This window comes from Rhincodon typus, chromosome 10, assembly GCF_021869965.1.
Source record: "Rhincodon typus isolate 14 chromosome 10, sRhiTyp1.1, whole genome shotgun sequence".
Taxonomy (NCBI): Eukaryota; Metazoa; Chordata; class Chondrichthyes; order Orectolobiformes; family Rhincodontidae; genus Rhincodon; species Rhincodon typus.
In genome coordinates, this window is record NC_063341.1 from 35818069 (window position 1) to 35831079 (window position 13011).

At 37.8% G+C, this 13011-nt stretch overlaps 1 protein-coding gene across 5 annotated transcripts in view; it reads right to left on the reverse strand.

Annotated features, from left to right (window-relative positions):
- Positions 1 to 9524: 9524 nt before the first annotated feature.
- LOC109922344 overlaps positions 9525 to 13011 on the reverse strand; it is an 83131-nt gene continuing 79644 nt past the window's right edge. For all 5 annotated transcript variants that reach the window (XM_048602465.1, XM_048602463.1, XM_048602462.1 and 2 more), the window contains 3 exons: positions 11073 to 11235; positions 9946 to 9979; positions 9525 to 9869 (listed from right to left, as the gene is read on the reverse strand). In XM_048602465.1, the coding sequence (XP_048458422.1) occupies positions 9857 to 9869; positions 9946 to 9979; positions 11073 to 11235 (210 nt within the window). In that variant the 3' untranslated portion in view covers positions 9525 to 9856. The remainder of the gene's footprint in view (positions 9870 to 9945; positions 9980 to 11072; positions 11236 to 13011) is intronic.

Genomic DNA, 13011 nt, shown 5'->3' on the forward strand with positions numbered 1-13011 from the left:
TTCTCAGATGCTCCTTAAACCTACCTCTTTGACCAAGTTTTTGGTAATCAGCCCTAGTGTAACTTTGATGTTGTCAGATTTTATTTGATGCTCCTGTGAAGCACCTCTTGGAATTTTACTACATCTATGGTACTATGTAAATACAAGTTGTTGTTATAATCTATGTAAAGAGTAATTGAAATGTCCTAAAATATTGAATTACGCAATATAAACACCAGTCCTTTTTCTTCCTTTAATTCCCCTCTCCTCCTCATCTTCTAAAACATGCCTTCTTAACACATGGTAAAGGCATGATGGTTATGAACTGGTGAACATTGTAAGTGAAAGAGCAGAATCACAGAATCTATCCCTTTTAACTTCTACGAATGGGATTGGGTGATCAAGAGTCACAAACAGTGTGAAGAACTGACTCATTGTTATTTAGTATTTAAAGTAATTCACTCTTCATTGCTTGAAATGAAGAAATAACTTTTGCCTTCGCATACACACTGTATATTTTGAAGTAAGTCATTCATGTCCAGTTGATCTTTTCAGTATGTCCCTGTCCTTGCAGCAATAGGCAGTACTGGATGGACTAGACATGTAACTTCCTGGCTTATAAATACATTGCGACTTTATGGTACATTAGAAGGCAAAATGTTAGAGTATCAGTTGCATGGAAAGCAATTTTATAAGCTTGTACATTTTACTTGAAAAAGTAGCTTTGTGTGTACACATCTCTTTGCATGTTTCTTGGCAAAGATCAGTAAGCAAGTGGAGCACCCATTTTATTTTTAAGTATCAAAGCATTGAAACTTGAATCATGCTTGAATTTTAGATTGATGTAATTCCAGATGTCATCTCATGCCCTATTTGAACTTTAGCTGCTTATATTTTGTGTCCATAAAATAACCATATTTGAAAGTCTCATTTATGTGATAATCGTTTTGTCTCTGTCTCTAATCACCTTTTAATTATATTGAAGTGAATACTTGAAATGTAATTTAGTTTGATTAGGTATTTTCTTTTTTTCATTTTGTAGCTTTTTTTTTCACAATTCCAGTTTGCTTATTGGTTTAAAGTTGACAATGAAATTGTAACTTAAACAAAGCGTAGTTTAGATTGAACATCAAGATTAAGCATATTCCACTATGATGGGATACACTACTTAATTATTAAGCTAAAAAGATCTACACTACAAATTCAATGGTATTCACAACTTTGCATTCTAAATCCTTGCAGAAATTTTTCAGTTAACCTTAAAATTATGTTTCCCGTGGTGTTTCAGTTGCCTTTTGTTTGAAGGATGTGTGGGAGCACAGTTTTGTGCACAGTTCCTTCCAGAAATCTGACAGTTATGATGCAGGGCGGTCATAGAAAATGCTGCTCCATTCTTGATACCACTGGAACAGAATTTTTAGCTAAGCATTACTAGACGATATGGTACAACATATTTCCCTGGTTATTGGTCTTTTTCTGGACTGGAGGCTTGCATGCTTCACTGCTTTGTGAACTAATTGAATTATTTTGTTAAGGAACTACCTAAGTAGGCATTGCCAGATATTGCTTTGGAACTGATCTGTTTTACTTTTGTGAAGTCAAACAATACTGTATTTGTCAATGCGAATGGAATTTGTATGTATTCAGTTTTTACTAAGGTTACCATGAAAGAGGATGTAAATTATCAAAGACTGTACAAGACAAATCAGGGTACACTTAATTTACCATGAGCTGTGAAATTGAGTGCTGCATGTTGCCACTTTGTGGCAGTTTGGAGCTATTGTACATAGTAAAACTGGACTGACTTTAGTCCTTGTTGCTGTGTGCTATGGTTGCCTTAAAATTTGAACATTATATCATTATGATAGCTTTATTCTTTGTCGTACTGTCATGTATTTATACAAAAATGTACTTTTTTTCTATTTGCAGGAATCAAGTAACTGAAAAGTTTTAATGTTTTCCTGCAGAAGTAAAATGCATGATCTTAATATGTTCTATAATTATAATGTGTGGAACAGTTTGCTTCACTCCATATTTTTGATGTACGAAGAGGAGAAACCAGTGTTAATCTCAATGCAAAGTTTTGGATCTTTGTTATAGTTTTACCATATTTTGCTGAATTTTCTTATCTAATATTTAATGAAGAATCACAAATATTTGAGAGCTAACACCAAGATGAAATGGGAGTTTGGAAGCTATTTAAAAAAAAACTCTAAATATGGGAAAGAGCAAGGTCCGTCAGAATCTGTGGGGAATTGTGCCAAACTGGATGACCCGAAATCTCAGCCATTACCTTGTCATCAGTGTTAACTTTGAGCTGTGAAGTCTTTCCATTTGAATCCAAATAATTAATTTAACAACTACCCTAATAAGCAAAATGGTATTAGATGAGCAAATGATCCTACAAGCAAGCCCTCTGATTTTTCTAGTTTCAGTCATGGGATTTTTCAGTCTTCAAAATTGTCTGGTAGAAGACCTAAATCTGGAAGACTATTTCTAATTAAATTGACATTGCCAAAGCGTCAAACCTGTAAACTACAATTTAGAACTGATGTCACGGTTTTTTTTATTATCACTGAGTGAGTAGTACATAGACTCCTGGCTACAATATGAAGGCAAAAGTCCCTGTAATAACTTTGGATGCTGTAATGGGAATAATTTCATTCAGGCTGGATGAACTAAGATGGGCCATTTCATAATTAGTTTGTAGAAAAATTTTGGAAGTGAATTTTCTCACAGCATAGGTTGTTCGCCTTGGAGTTAAGAATACAGACCTTAAACTGGAAGGGGTTGCTCGGTATATAGCACTTTTGATTTCCTGATACTTAATAACTAGAAAAATTGAAGTGGAAATTTTACGATCTGCACTCTTGTCAAATGGTGCACAGTAATAAACTGTCTCACAGGACTTAACTCAATTTTTAAATTTTGTTATTCTCCTTCTGTTTCTCATGCCTCTGCATTATTGCTTATTGGGCTTACTAATGGGTTTTCATAGCATTAAAGCAAGCATTCAAATTCCAGTCTGTCAATTTTTTTTTCAGCTTGGATAAACATAGCAGCAAGGCTAAGATACATCCAATGATTAAACTGAGAATTTTTTAAACTTGTCTACTATTTTGTAGAAATTTATCTAAAAAAAGACTTATTTTCTGTTATGGACATGGCTACCATCTATTTTGAAAGTAACTGACATGAGCTTTAATTAAGCCCAGAGTTCAGTGTTCATTCAGATGCATGAAAGGTTTCTCTTTTGCTTTTTGTAAAGATCCCATTCCAGTTACTAAGGGACAGTGTTCTCACCCCAGTTCAAAAGTGCAAACACCAAGGTTCCAAGAGTGGTTGTTATTTGAAATGGCATGTCACATTAGAGGATGGTGAGAGCTTGGAATTGAGAAATGTCCTTTTGATATAGAAAGCTACACACCTTGGCAGTTCTTATGATTTGGAAATTGTGTATTCTAGCATTAAAGTGCTCATTGTTACCAATTAAATATTCATGTATACCAATTTATCAAATTAGTTTCACCACTACTTTTGCCCAGAAAGCACTGAATTTGACAGCAGTTCATGATTTTTGTATGTGACTATAAGAGAATTTTGTCCATAATGACCCATGCAACTTATTGTTTCTGAAATGTAATGTATTGCATGATATTATCATGATTTCTATTTGCACTTTAATAAAAGACATTTAAATATTTAGATCTGTGATCTCAAGTGTCATACTCACCTTTTGATCATTGCTTTTCATCTGTGCTGTAAGAGTTTGAAACTAACAGTCTGAGATGAATTTCTGTTTTGTTGTGTTCACTCCATTCCAATTGGACATGACCCACCATTTTGAACTACTCATGGCTTAAACATTGTCTCCTTTCAGCAATTTTATTTTCTCTTGCAGTCATCAGGACCATGATACAAGAGGCACCACTTTAAGCAGCATAAGAGGGCACTGATTAGTTGGGATATCAGTGGCATGAAGGTTTAGCAAGAATAGTTAACGGTCAATCTTAATTCTCAGACCAGCAAGTAGACTGATTAGTCAGGGTGTTGCTGTGGGAATGCAGCAATAATCGGAAGAAAATGAGTCATGAAACAAAGTGCAGCGTATGTTTAAATTCCTTTTGCCTATAGCTACTTTTACAGGGTAGATGAAACGTTGTGTTCCTTTCACTCTAGTGCACTTAACTAGCCAGCTTTTCTTAAACAATAAGTAAAGCTGTTGAAGTTTGATTTCTCCTTGCCCCATTTGATCACGCTGCTCAACAACCTTTTATGATGAACCAGCAGTGCCAAAGTTGTTCGGATTACAGGAACAGCTATTGACAGTGCATCTCCATATCCTCATGTTTTATCTATTCTTGGGCTCCTGCACAATACACTAGATAATTGTCTCATCATGACTACAGCATTTCTACTTAGTTACTAATCCACTGCCACAAGGAAGTCATTTGTTGTCAGTGATCTTAAAAGAACAGCGATCCACTATCTCAATTCCCAATCAGCTTTGCATAGCGATCAAAATGATCATTTTCAATTTGATACAAGTCCAGCTGTTCTTGTAGCAGGATCTGGATCATTACAGATAAGACAAGTTGAGAAATGTGTGTCAGGACCCTGTGGAAGTCTGCTGTGTATTCATGCACTGAAATTGTATGGGCAGGTTAAACTTCATGGTGCTGATTTTTATTATCCTGAACCCTCTGCAAAATTGTACAAGGGGTAGACTTAGGTCAGATACACAGAACTTCCCTGTAAACTTACCCTAGAAATGTGTTTAACTCAGTAACTAGCCAGTGTAACTCAACTGAGCAACAAAACCTATGTGCCTCCCTCTCTTTGCCATCGTTCCATGGTCACTCATTTGTTTTGCTGCTAGCTGATATTCATGTATTTTGATGGCTAGTTTCCTTCCTATCTGTCTGATGTAATGTTTGTGGCAGTCGTTGCATGATATTTTGTAAATTACGTTGGTTCTGCATGTTGTGGGAATGGGGTCTTTAATCCTTGAGTGCTTGGTGTAGCATGGCTGAGGGCTTGTGTGCTACCATGATTCCTAGTAGACTTAGGAGTCTCGTTGTCAGTTCTGATATGTTCTTGATGTAGGGGCAGTGTGGGCAGTGTGTTAGGGCGTACTGTATACAAAACAAAAACCAGAAGTGACACAACTCACCATAACAGACTGGACAGTATAAATTCCAAGTGGAGTAGTACATCATCGCTTCATCAGAGGCTCCACTGATGATGTTGCCTAGCATGGTGACGAAACACCTGAATGAAAACAAGCCAGCTCGGCGAACAAGTCAACAACTTCACCCACAACCTGAGCTACAGATCTTTGCTAAAACTTTAAACACCTACAGGTGCAACATGCTAAAAATTGCCCAACAATGTGAAACTTTCACCAACCAACTGAGCTCTACCTGTGAACAACTTCACTTCCTCCATGAATGCCTCAGGAACCAGGTACTGCCCTGCAGTGTGAAGTACAAATCTCCACTCAACAACCCACAGGCACACAAAATAGTTGAATAGAATGGATGCAGAATGCTACGGGTAATGATTATTGATGCCCATAACCGACTGTACAAGTATGAATAGGAAATTTCACGCCAAAAATCACAGTACCTAAACACTATGGACCAGCAATGGACTACAACCCTAGAACAGGCCATCACTGTCAAAAGACACAAGCTACAGGAAAAACTTTCCAAACTGGTCCAGGACAACAACAAAGCAGACATATGGATAAGAAACCTATCCAACAGAAAACTTGCAGAAACTGAGAAAGCTGTCCTATTATGTGGACTGAACTATAACCACAAAGATGCAAACAGAACAGACTTCATGGCCACCCTGGAAACTACTCTGAAAAACAGACTCACTGACGAAACACAACAAGCCATCCGACAAACTAATCCCCACGGTAAGCCGAAAGAACGAATGGGACACCCTGAACACAGAGGAAAGCACTAGATAAACTCAAGAAAAACAAGAATGTTATAATCCTCCCAGTGAACAAAGGGGCGCATAACCATCATTATGAACCAACCAGACGAAGAAAGCACAGGCATTGCTCGCAGATGCAACCACTTACCAACAGGTGGCAATAGACCCAACATCATAGCTAAGTAGTAGGATCACCCAGACACTGAAGACGCTAAAGGATGCAGGAAAGATAATCAAGACGGACTACGTGAGAATGAAACCATAAGGCATGAACACCCCCTGCTTCTATGGACTTCCTGAAGAACATAAGCCACACATTCCCCTCAGACTCCGTACCAGGCACACCTTCACACAAACTGGCCAAGGACTTACATCAGAGATTGAAGCACCTAGTCGATGGATCACCCCATTCCATCCACTCAACCCAAGATTTCCTCAATATCTTCAAGAACATTTTCATTTTGAAGAACAGTTTCATTCAGAAAGTAAGGAGGCATGGGATTCAGGGAAATTTGGCTGTCTGGATACAAAACTGACTGTCTTCTATTGGACAGAGGGTGATAGCAGATGGAAAGTATTCAGCCTGGAGCTCTGTGACCAGTGGTGTTCCGCAGGGATCTGTTGTGGGACCTCTGCTCTTTGTGATCGTTATAAATGACCTCGATGAAGAAGTGGAAGGGTGGGTTAATAAGTTTGCCGATGACACGAAGGTTGGTGGAATTGTGGACGGCGTTGTAGGTTGCAACGGGACATTGACAGGATGCAGAGGTGGGCAAAGAAGTGGCGGAATTCAACCCAGAAAAGTGTGAAGTGATTCATTTTGGAAGGCCGAATTTGAATGTAGAATACAGGGTTAATGGCAGGATTCTCGGCAGTGTGGAGGAACAGAGGGATCTTGGGGTCCACGTCCATAGATCCCCCAAAAGTTACTACCCAAGTTAATAGGGTTGTAAAGAAGGCGTATGATGTGTTGGCTTTCATTGGCAGGGGAATTGAGTTTAAGAGCCGTGAGGTTATGCTGCAGCTCTATAAAACCCTGGTTAGACCACACTTGGAATATTGTGTTCAGTTCTGATCACCTCATTATAGGAAAGATGTGGAAGCTTTAGAGAGGGTGCAGAGGAGATTTACCAGGATGCTGCCTGGACTGAAGGACAGGTCTTATGAGGAGAGGTTGAGGGAGATAGGGCTCTTTTCATTGGAGCAAAGAGGTGTATAAGATGATGAGAGGCATTGATACAGTGGATAGCCAGAAACTTTTTCCCAGGGTGGAAATGACTATTATGAGGGGGCATAATTTTGAGGTGATTGGAGGAAGGTATAGGGGAGATGTCAGAGGTATGTTCTTCACACAGAGAGTGGTGGGCATGTGGAATGCGCTGCCAGCAGTGGTAGTGGAGTCAGATACTTTAGAGACTTTTAAGCGACTCTTGGATAGGCACATGGATGATAGTAAAATGTAGGGTATGCAAGGCAGTTTGATCTTAGTAGGATAATAGGTTGGTACAACATCGTGGGCTGAAGGGCCTGTACTGTTCTCTGTTTCTATGTTAACATAAAAATCAGCGACGACAAGATTATGGTATCTTTTGATGTCTCAGCTTTATTCACATCAATTGCCATCCCACTAGCCACATTACTAGAGGAAACAGAAACACAGACCAGCAGCTCCATCAGCAATGACAACATACTTAAACTACTAGACCTCTGCCTTACCACACACTTTGTCTTTAATGGTCAAGTGTACAAACAGATCAATGGTACACCAGTAGGGGTTACCCATCTCAGGACTCATTCATGCAAAGAGTAGAATACACTAGAACCCTCCCCTGCATTCTACCTAAACTGTGGATCCGGTACACAGATGACACATTTGTCATTATTAAACCCAACAAACTAGAAGAGACACACCATCTCAATTAACAACGTATTCGCCAGGATTAAATTCATGAGAGGAGAAGAAAACAATAATCAGCTTCCGTTTCTGGATGTCAGAGTTGACTGTATGACCAACGGGGAGTTCCAAACCTCAGTTTGGAAAGCAACCCACATTGACCCAATTCTCAACTTCCACAGCAACACCCCAACGTCCACAAACAAAGCTGTGTTAGCACACCATTTAAACGGGCCAGCACTCACTGCAACAGAACTGCACAGGAAAGAGAAAGAGCACCTATACAAAGTTTTCGCTATGAACGGATAACCCCGCAACTTCATCCGCAGTTGCCTACTAAACAGGCAACACCAAGAGGACACAGTACGCCCTAACACACTGCCCTACATCAAGAACATATCAGAACTGACAATAAGACTCCTAAGACCACTAGGAATCATGGTAGCATACAAGCCCACAGCCACACAATGACAAACACTCAAGGATTGAAGACCCCATTCCCACATCATGCAGAACCAACGTAGTTTAGAAAATATCATGCAACGACTGCCACAAACATCGGCTAGCAGCAAAATGATACGATGAATTTTCCTTAATATTGGTAAACTCAGACAATGAAGGCCATCAGTTTAACTGGGATAATGTAACTTCAGTAGCCCAAGCCAAACATAGACACGCATGAGAATTCCTAGAGGCATGGTTCTCCACCCATAATGCAATCAACAAACATAGAATTGGACCCCGTATACAAACCCATACAGATCAAAACTGGAAATGACAACTCACCATAACAGATCAGACAGTATAAATTCCAAGCAACATTGCTTCATCGGAGGCCTCACTGATGATGTTACCTAGCACGGTGACAAAACGTCTGAATAGAAACAAGCTAGCTCGACAAGCAAGTCAAAATCCTCAGGAATTGAAGTTCATCCACAAATTATTCACAGCACAACCATATTCTTTCAATCAATGTACTACATCATATTAATCTTAAATTTATGGTGGGGTTTATGTGTACGATTTTAGAAAATAGACTTCGTGTTATTATCGGATCTTGATTTTAATCTCACTTGCCCACAGAAACAGATGAAACCTGAATTATCAATACAAATCTGCAGTAACTTCAAATGTTCTTCAGAGTGGCAAGTTTTCTGCCAATTAACAAAAGACCACAAATGCCAGTGATCTAAAATGAAAACAAGACTCTCAAAAATGAAGTTATTTTTGTCCTTTAGAAGCTGATCAGTTGATGTCACTTTCAGAGTGACATCAGTAGAGTGCAAGATTAAATTCAGAATGTCAAACCCCCCCCCCTTAGATCCGCTTCAATTCATAGGACACTTCTGATATTGCAAATCACCTTTGTATTTTGTGCATTTCACTATGTAAAAAGCAGCACATAATTTAAAAAAAAACTGGTTCACCACCATCATCTGTGAAGAGAAATCAGACCAGACCCAAAACGTTAACTCTGATTTCTCTTCACAAATGCTGCCAGACCTGCTGAGCTTTTCTAGCAATTTCTGATTTTGTTTCTGATTTACAGCATCTGCAGTTCTTTTGGTTTTGGTTTACTACCGATATGTGGACAGGTAAAACTCAACAGAAAGAAGAAAACCTGTAATGGTTATTTTCCTGTTGGGCTATCAAAAATCTCAAGTAGCCCCTTTTAAATTAAAACACAAACTAGTTACACAAATTTGTTTTATATTTTATTCATTATACTCCAGTCAAATGTGCTTTTTGGATTCAAACACACATTCATGTGCCTCTTGCTCAGAAGTTATCAATCTGATGACACTATCTGCCATATCTTGCAGCATTTTTTTAAAATAATGTGAATTCCAGAAAGATTGTGTTTTTTCTTTCAACATCTTTTATTACAATAGACAGGCATTTTGATGTACTACTGAAATGACTGTGCATTAAAGTGATAGCTATAAATATAGTATATACAGAAATTCTTTTGAAAATCAGTAACTTTCAAAACAATAACTTGTGTTCATTTCCTTCCGAAGTAAAGCATTCCTGTTAATTCTGGCTTCTGTAAAGAAAAACAGCTGTCATTTTTGAACTTAAAATAAAAAGAAATATTTATTTTAAGCAAAATTGCTCCTTACCTAAATGTTAAATGCCGTACGTGAACATAACCATCTAAAAGAAACAAAACAAAATAATCCTATTTTGTAAATGTGGTTTCAATTTGTTAAAGTCAGTTTTGAAGAAAAAAATTCTGTGAATATTTCATTTCCACCAATTTTATGTAATGAATTATCTGAAATTATCTCAAACTATCTAACAGTTGTTCAGATTTCCATCTAATGTGCATTACAAACGGAACAAAAGGAATGTTACTTGGTACTCGTCCTCAATCGATCACTGAGAAACAGCAAAACTGTTTACATAATTATTTTAAACATAAGCCGAGTAGCAGGGTTGCATAAATTATTCAGAAACTTAACGATTAAATCAAGTACTTATCAGTATTAACTCTTGATAAAGGAATTTCACTGAAAGCTACAGGAAATCTTTGATAAACATTTACACTGCTGTAGTTTGAAAATCATTCACTTTAGAAACAAAAGTTAAGCAGATTAATTATAATTAGAATAGAAAATATCAGGAGGAGGATAGTTAAATAACAATGAGACCAATAAAATAATTTCAGCCATTATTGCTTGTCAACTCAATATGAACCAATAGAAAATGAGCAATTAATAGAATTAGGAAACCAGGCTGTGATAATGACAAGAAATTCCTATCTTTCAGAAGTAAAGAGGTTCTTGCTGGGACACTGTTACTCATCACATGTAGGAAAAAATAGTCACCATTCAAGGACATTTAAATATAGGGCATGCAGCAGAGATATGAAATGATTAAAATTGAGCTGAACTTAAGTTTCACTTTTGTCTGCACACTTTCCAAAGCACAAGGTTGTCCAATGACTAGGAACTGAAACTGCTAGCTTAGAGTTACTAATGCCATATGTAGCAATCTTACTACCACTCAAACTCATTAGTAAAACTCATCACTAACCAAAAATCATAACTGGGACATTTATAATCTGTGCAGCATAGACCAATGCAAACGTTGACCCATCAGGATGCAGTTTATATTATCCAAGTACAGATTTGAAATTATTTTCACAACTTGCACCCAAAGATTTTAGTACATTCTGTAGTGAGAAAATAAGCAAATTTTTTAATGCAATTAGAATCCCGTGTAAACAGTAACAATAGCTACTTACATTTGCCGTCCGAGTTTCTACAGATAATTTGGTTTCCTTCTCCAATATCGATTACATCCAGCTTCTCTCCGGATTTTATGGGTAAGTACAGGGATCCTTTTTCCTCCCGTACAGCATTCTGCTCTACAACTGCAATGTTTTCCACAACTATCTCCTTAGTATACTAGAAAATATCCACAAAAGGTTGAAATAGAGATTATTTATACGTACCATGATACAAATGAGGAATCTCAGCTATTAAGAAAGGAAGAGCTTATAGCTTACGTATTTCTGGATATACATTCCACATCGTACATCCTTTGTAAATACTCAGTCCTAAACCTCTAATCATTTTAAATCTATGGTCTACCACTATACTTGATTCCATAATCATTACTAAGCACTACTACTAATTGACATCATGGATAAGAATAAATTTTCTTCAGCTCAATATAGACTATTAAGTTCTTCTCCTAGCAACCTGAGCACTAGGCTATGATTCAATAAATATTCCTGCTAGCTCATATAGCTAGTAGTCAAAAGAAAGTTGCCACGGTATCTTGTGTAAATGCCCCAAAGTTCAAATTCCACATCCTAGTCAACAACAGGATCATTTTCTACCTTGCATCATCTACTCCTTTGTTAACATCTCAACTCATGATTATCAATAGAACCTTTATCCACACCTTTGGCATCTCTTGTCTCTGTTATTCTGCTGGAATCTTTAATATCAAGCATTACAAATTTCAGCTTTTCCAACACTCCACTACTTAAATCATACTACAACCCTCCAAAATATTGAATTTTAAAAACTTGTTCTCATTTATGGTGTTGTGGTGCAGGATGCTGTGTCCCTGCCTTGGAGTTAGGAGGCTTTGGTTTCTAGTCTAGGACTTGATGGCTATGGGAGGTGAATTCATAACATGCTCAAACAAATGAACTTATACAAATCAAGACACACCAATCGCTGATGGTAAGAGTGGAAAAGTTTTTTTTTTAAACTTTACTCATGGGATGAGTGTGTGTTGCTGGCTGGGTGAACATTTATTGCCCATCCCTACTTTCCCTGGAGAAGGTGATGGTGATGGTGAGCTGCTTTCTTGAATCATTGTAGTCTATTTGGCATAGATACATTCCCAATACCATTAGGATTCCTGAATGACCATGTGGTGGAAGGTAATTGGAGACTATCACCATCATCCATAGCTTGTCACCTATTTCATTGTTGCATTCTTTAAATCCATTTGACCTCTCACCTACTTCAAAAGCTGCCAATTCTTTCATTCAACCATCCCTTCACTTCACGTCAATCTTTGACATGATTGCTGATTGCATATTGTGCCCTTGATACAAGACAATGTTTTAATCTGAACTTCTTTTAAAAATCAAAATTTTATGGTAACAATTGCAACACGCAGAGATAACATTGAGGTTTAGCCATATTTCTAACATTCTTGCCATGTCATTTTTAGTCACAACATTCCCCAGTTCAGGCAGCTTCTTTACAAAGCTATTATTATTGATGTATACAGGTCTGAAAATCCGTTGGATGGCACATCTCTGGCAAAGAGTTAAAAGTGGTTCCTGTGTGGAATGAACTTCCAGAGGAAGTGGTGGATGTGGGTAGAGTTACAACATTTACATATATTTAGATAAGTACATGAATAAGAAATGTTTGGAGGGATATGGGCCAAGTGCAGGCAGGTGGGACTAGTTTAGTTTGGGATTTTGGTCGACAGGACTGGTTGGACTGAACAGGCCGTGTCTGTGATGTATGACTATGGTGCCGATCACAAGGAAGGGAGGGGAACGGAGAAGATGGGAGAAGCACTTCCAGGAAATAGCCTTAAAAGTTTGACTCGAGCCTGGTATGCAAGGGAGGGTTACATACACCCTCCCCATGCCAGATGAAATAGTTGCACATAGGTACATGATTATGTGGTGTTTTAATCAACAAAAC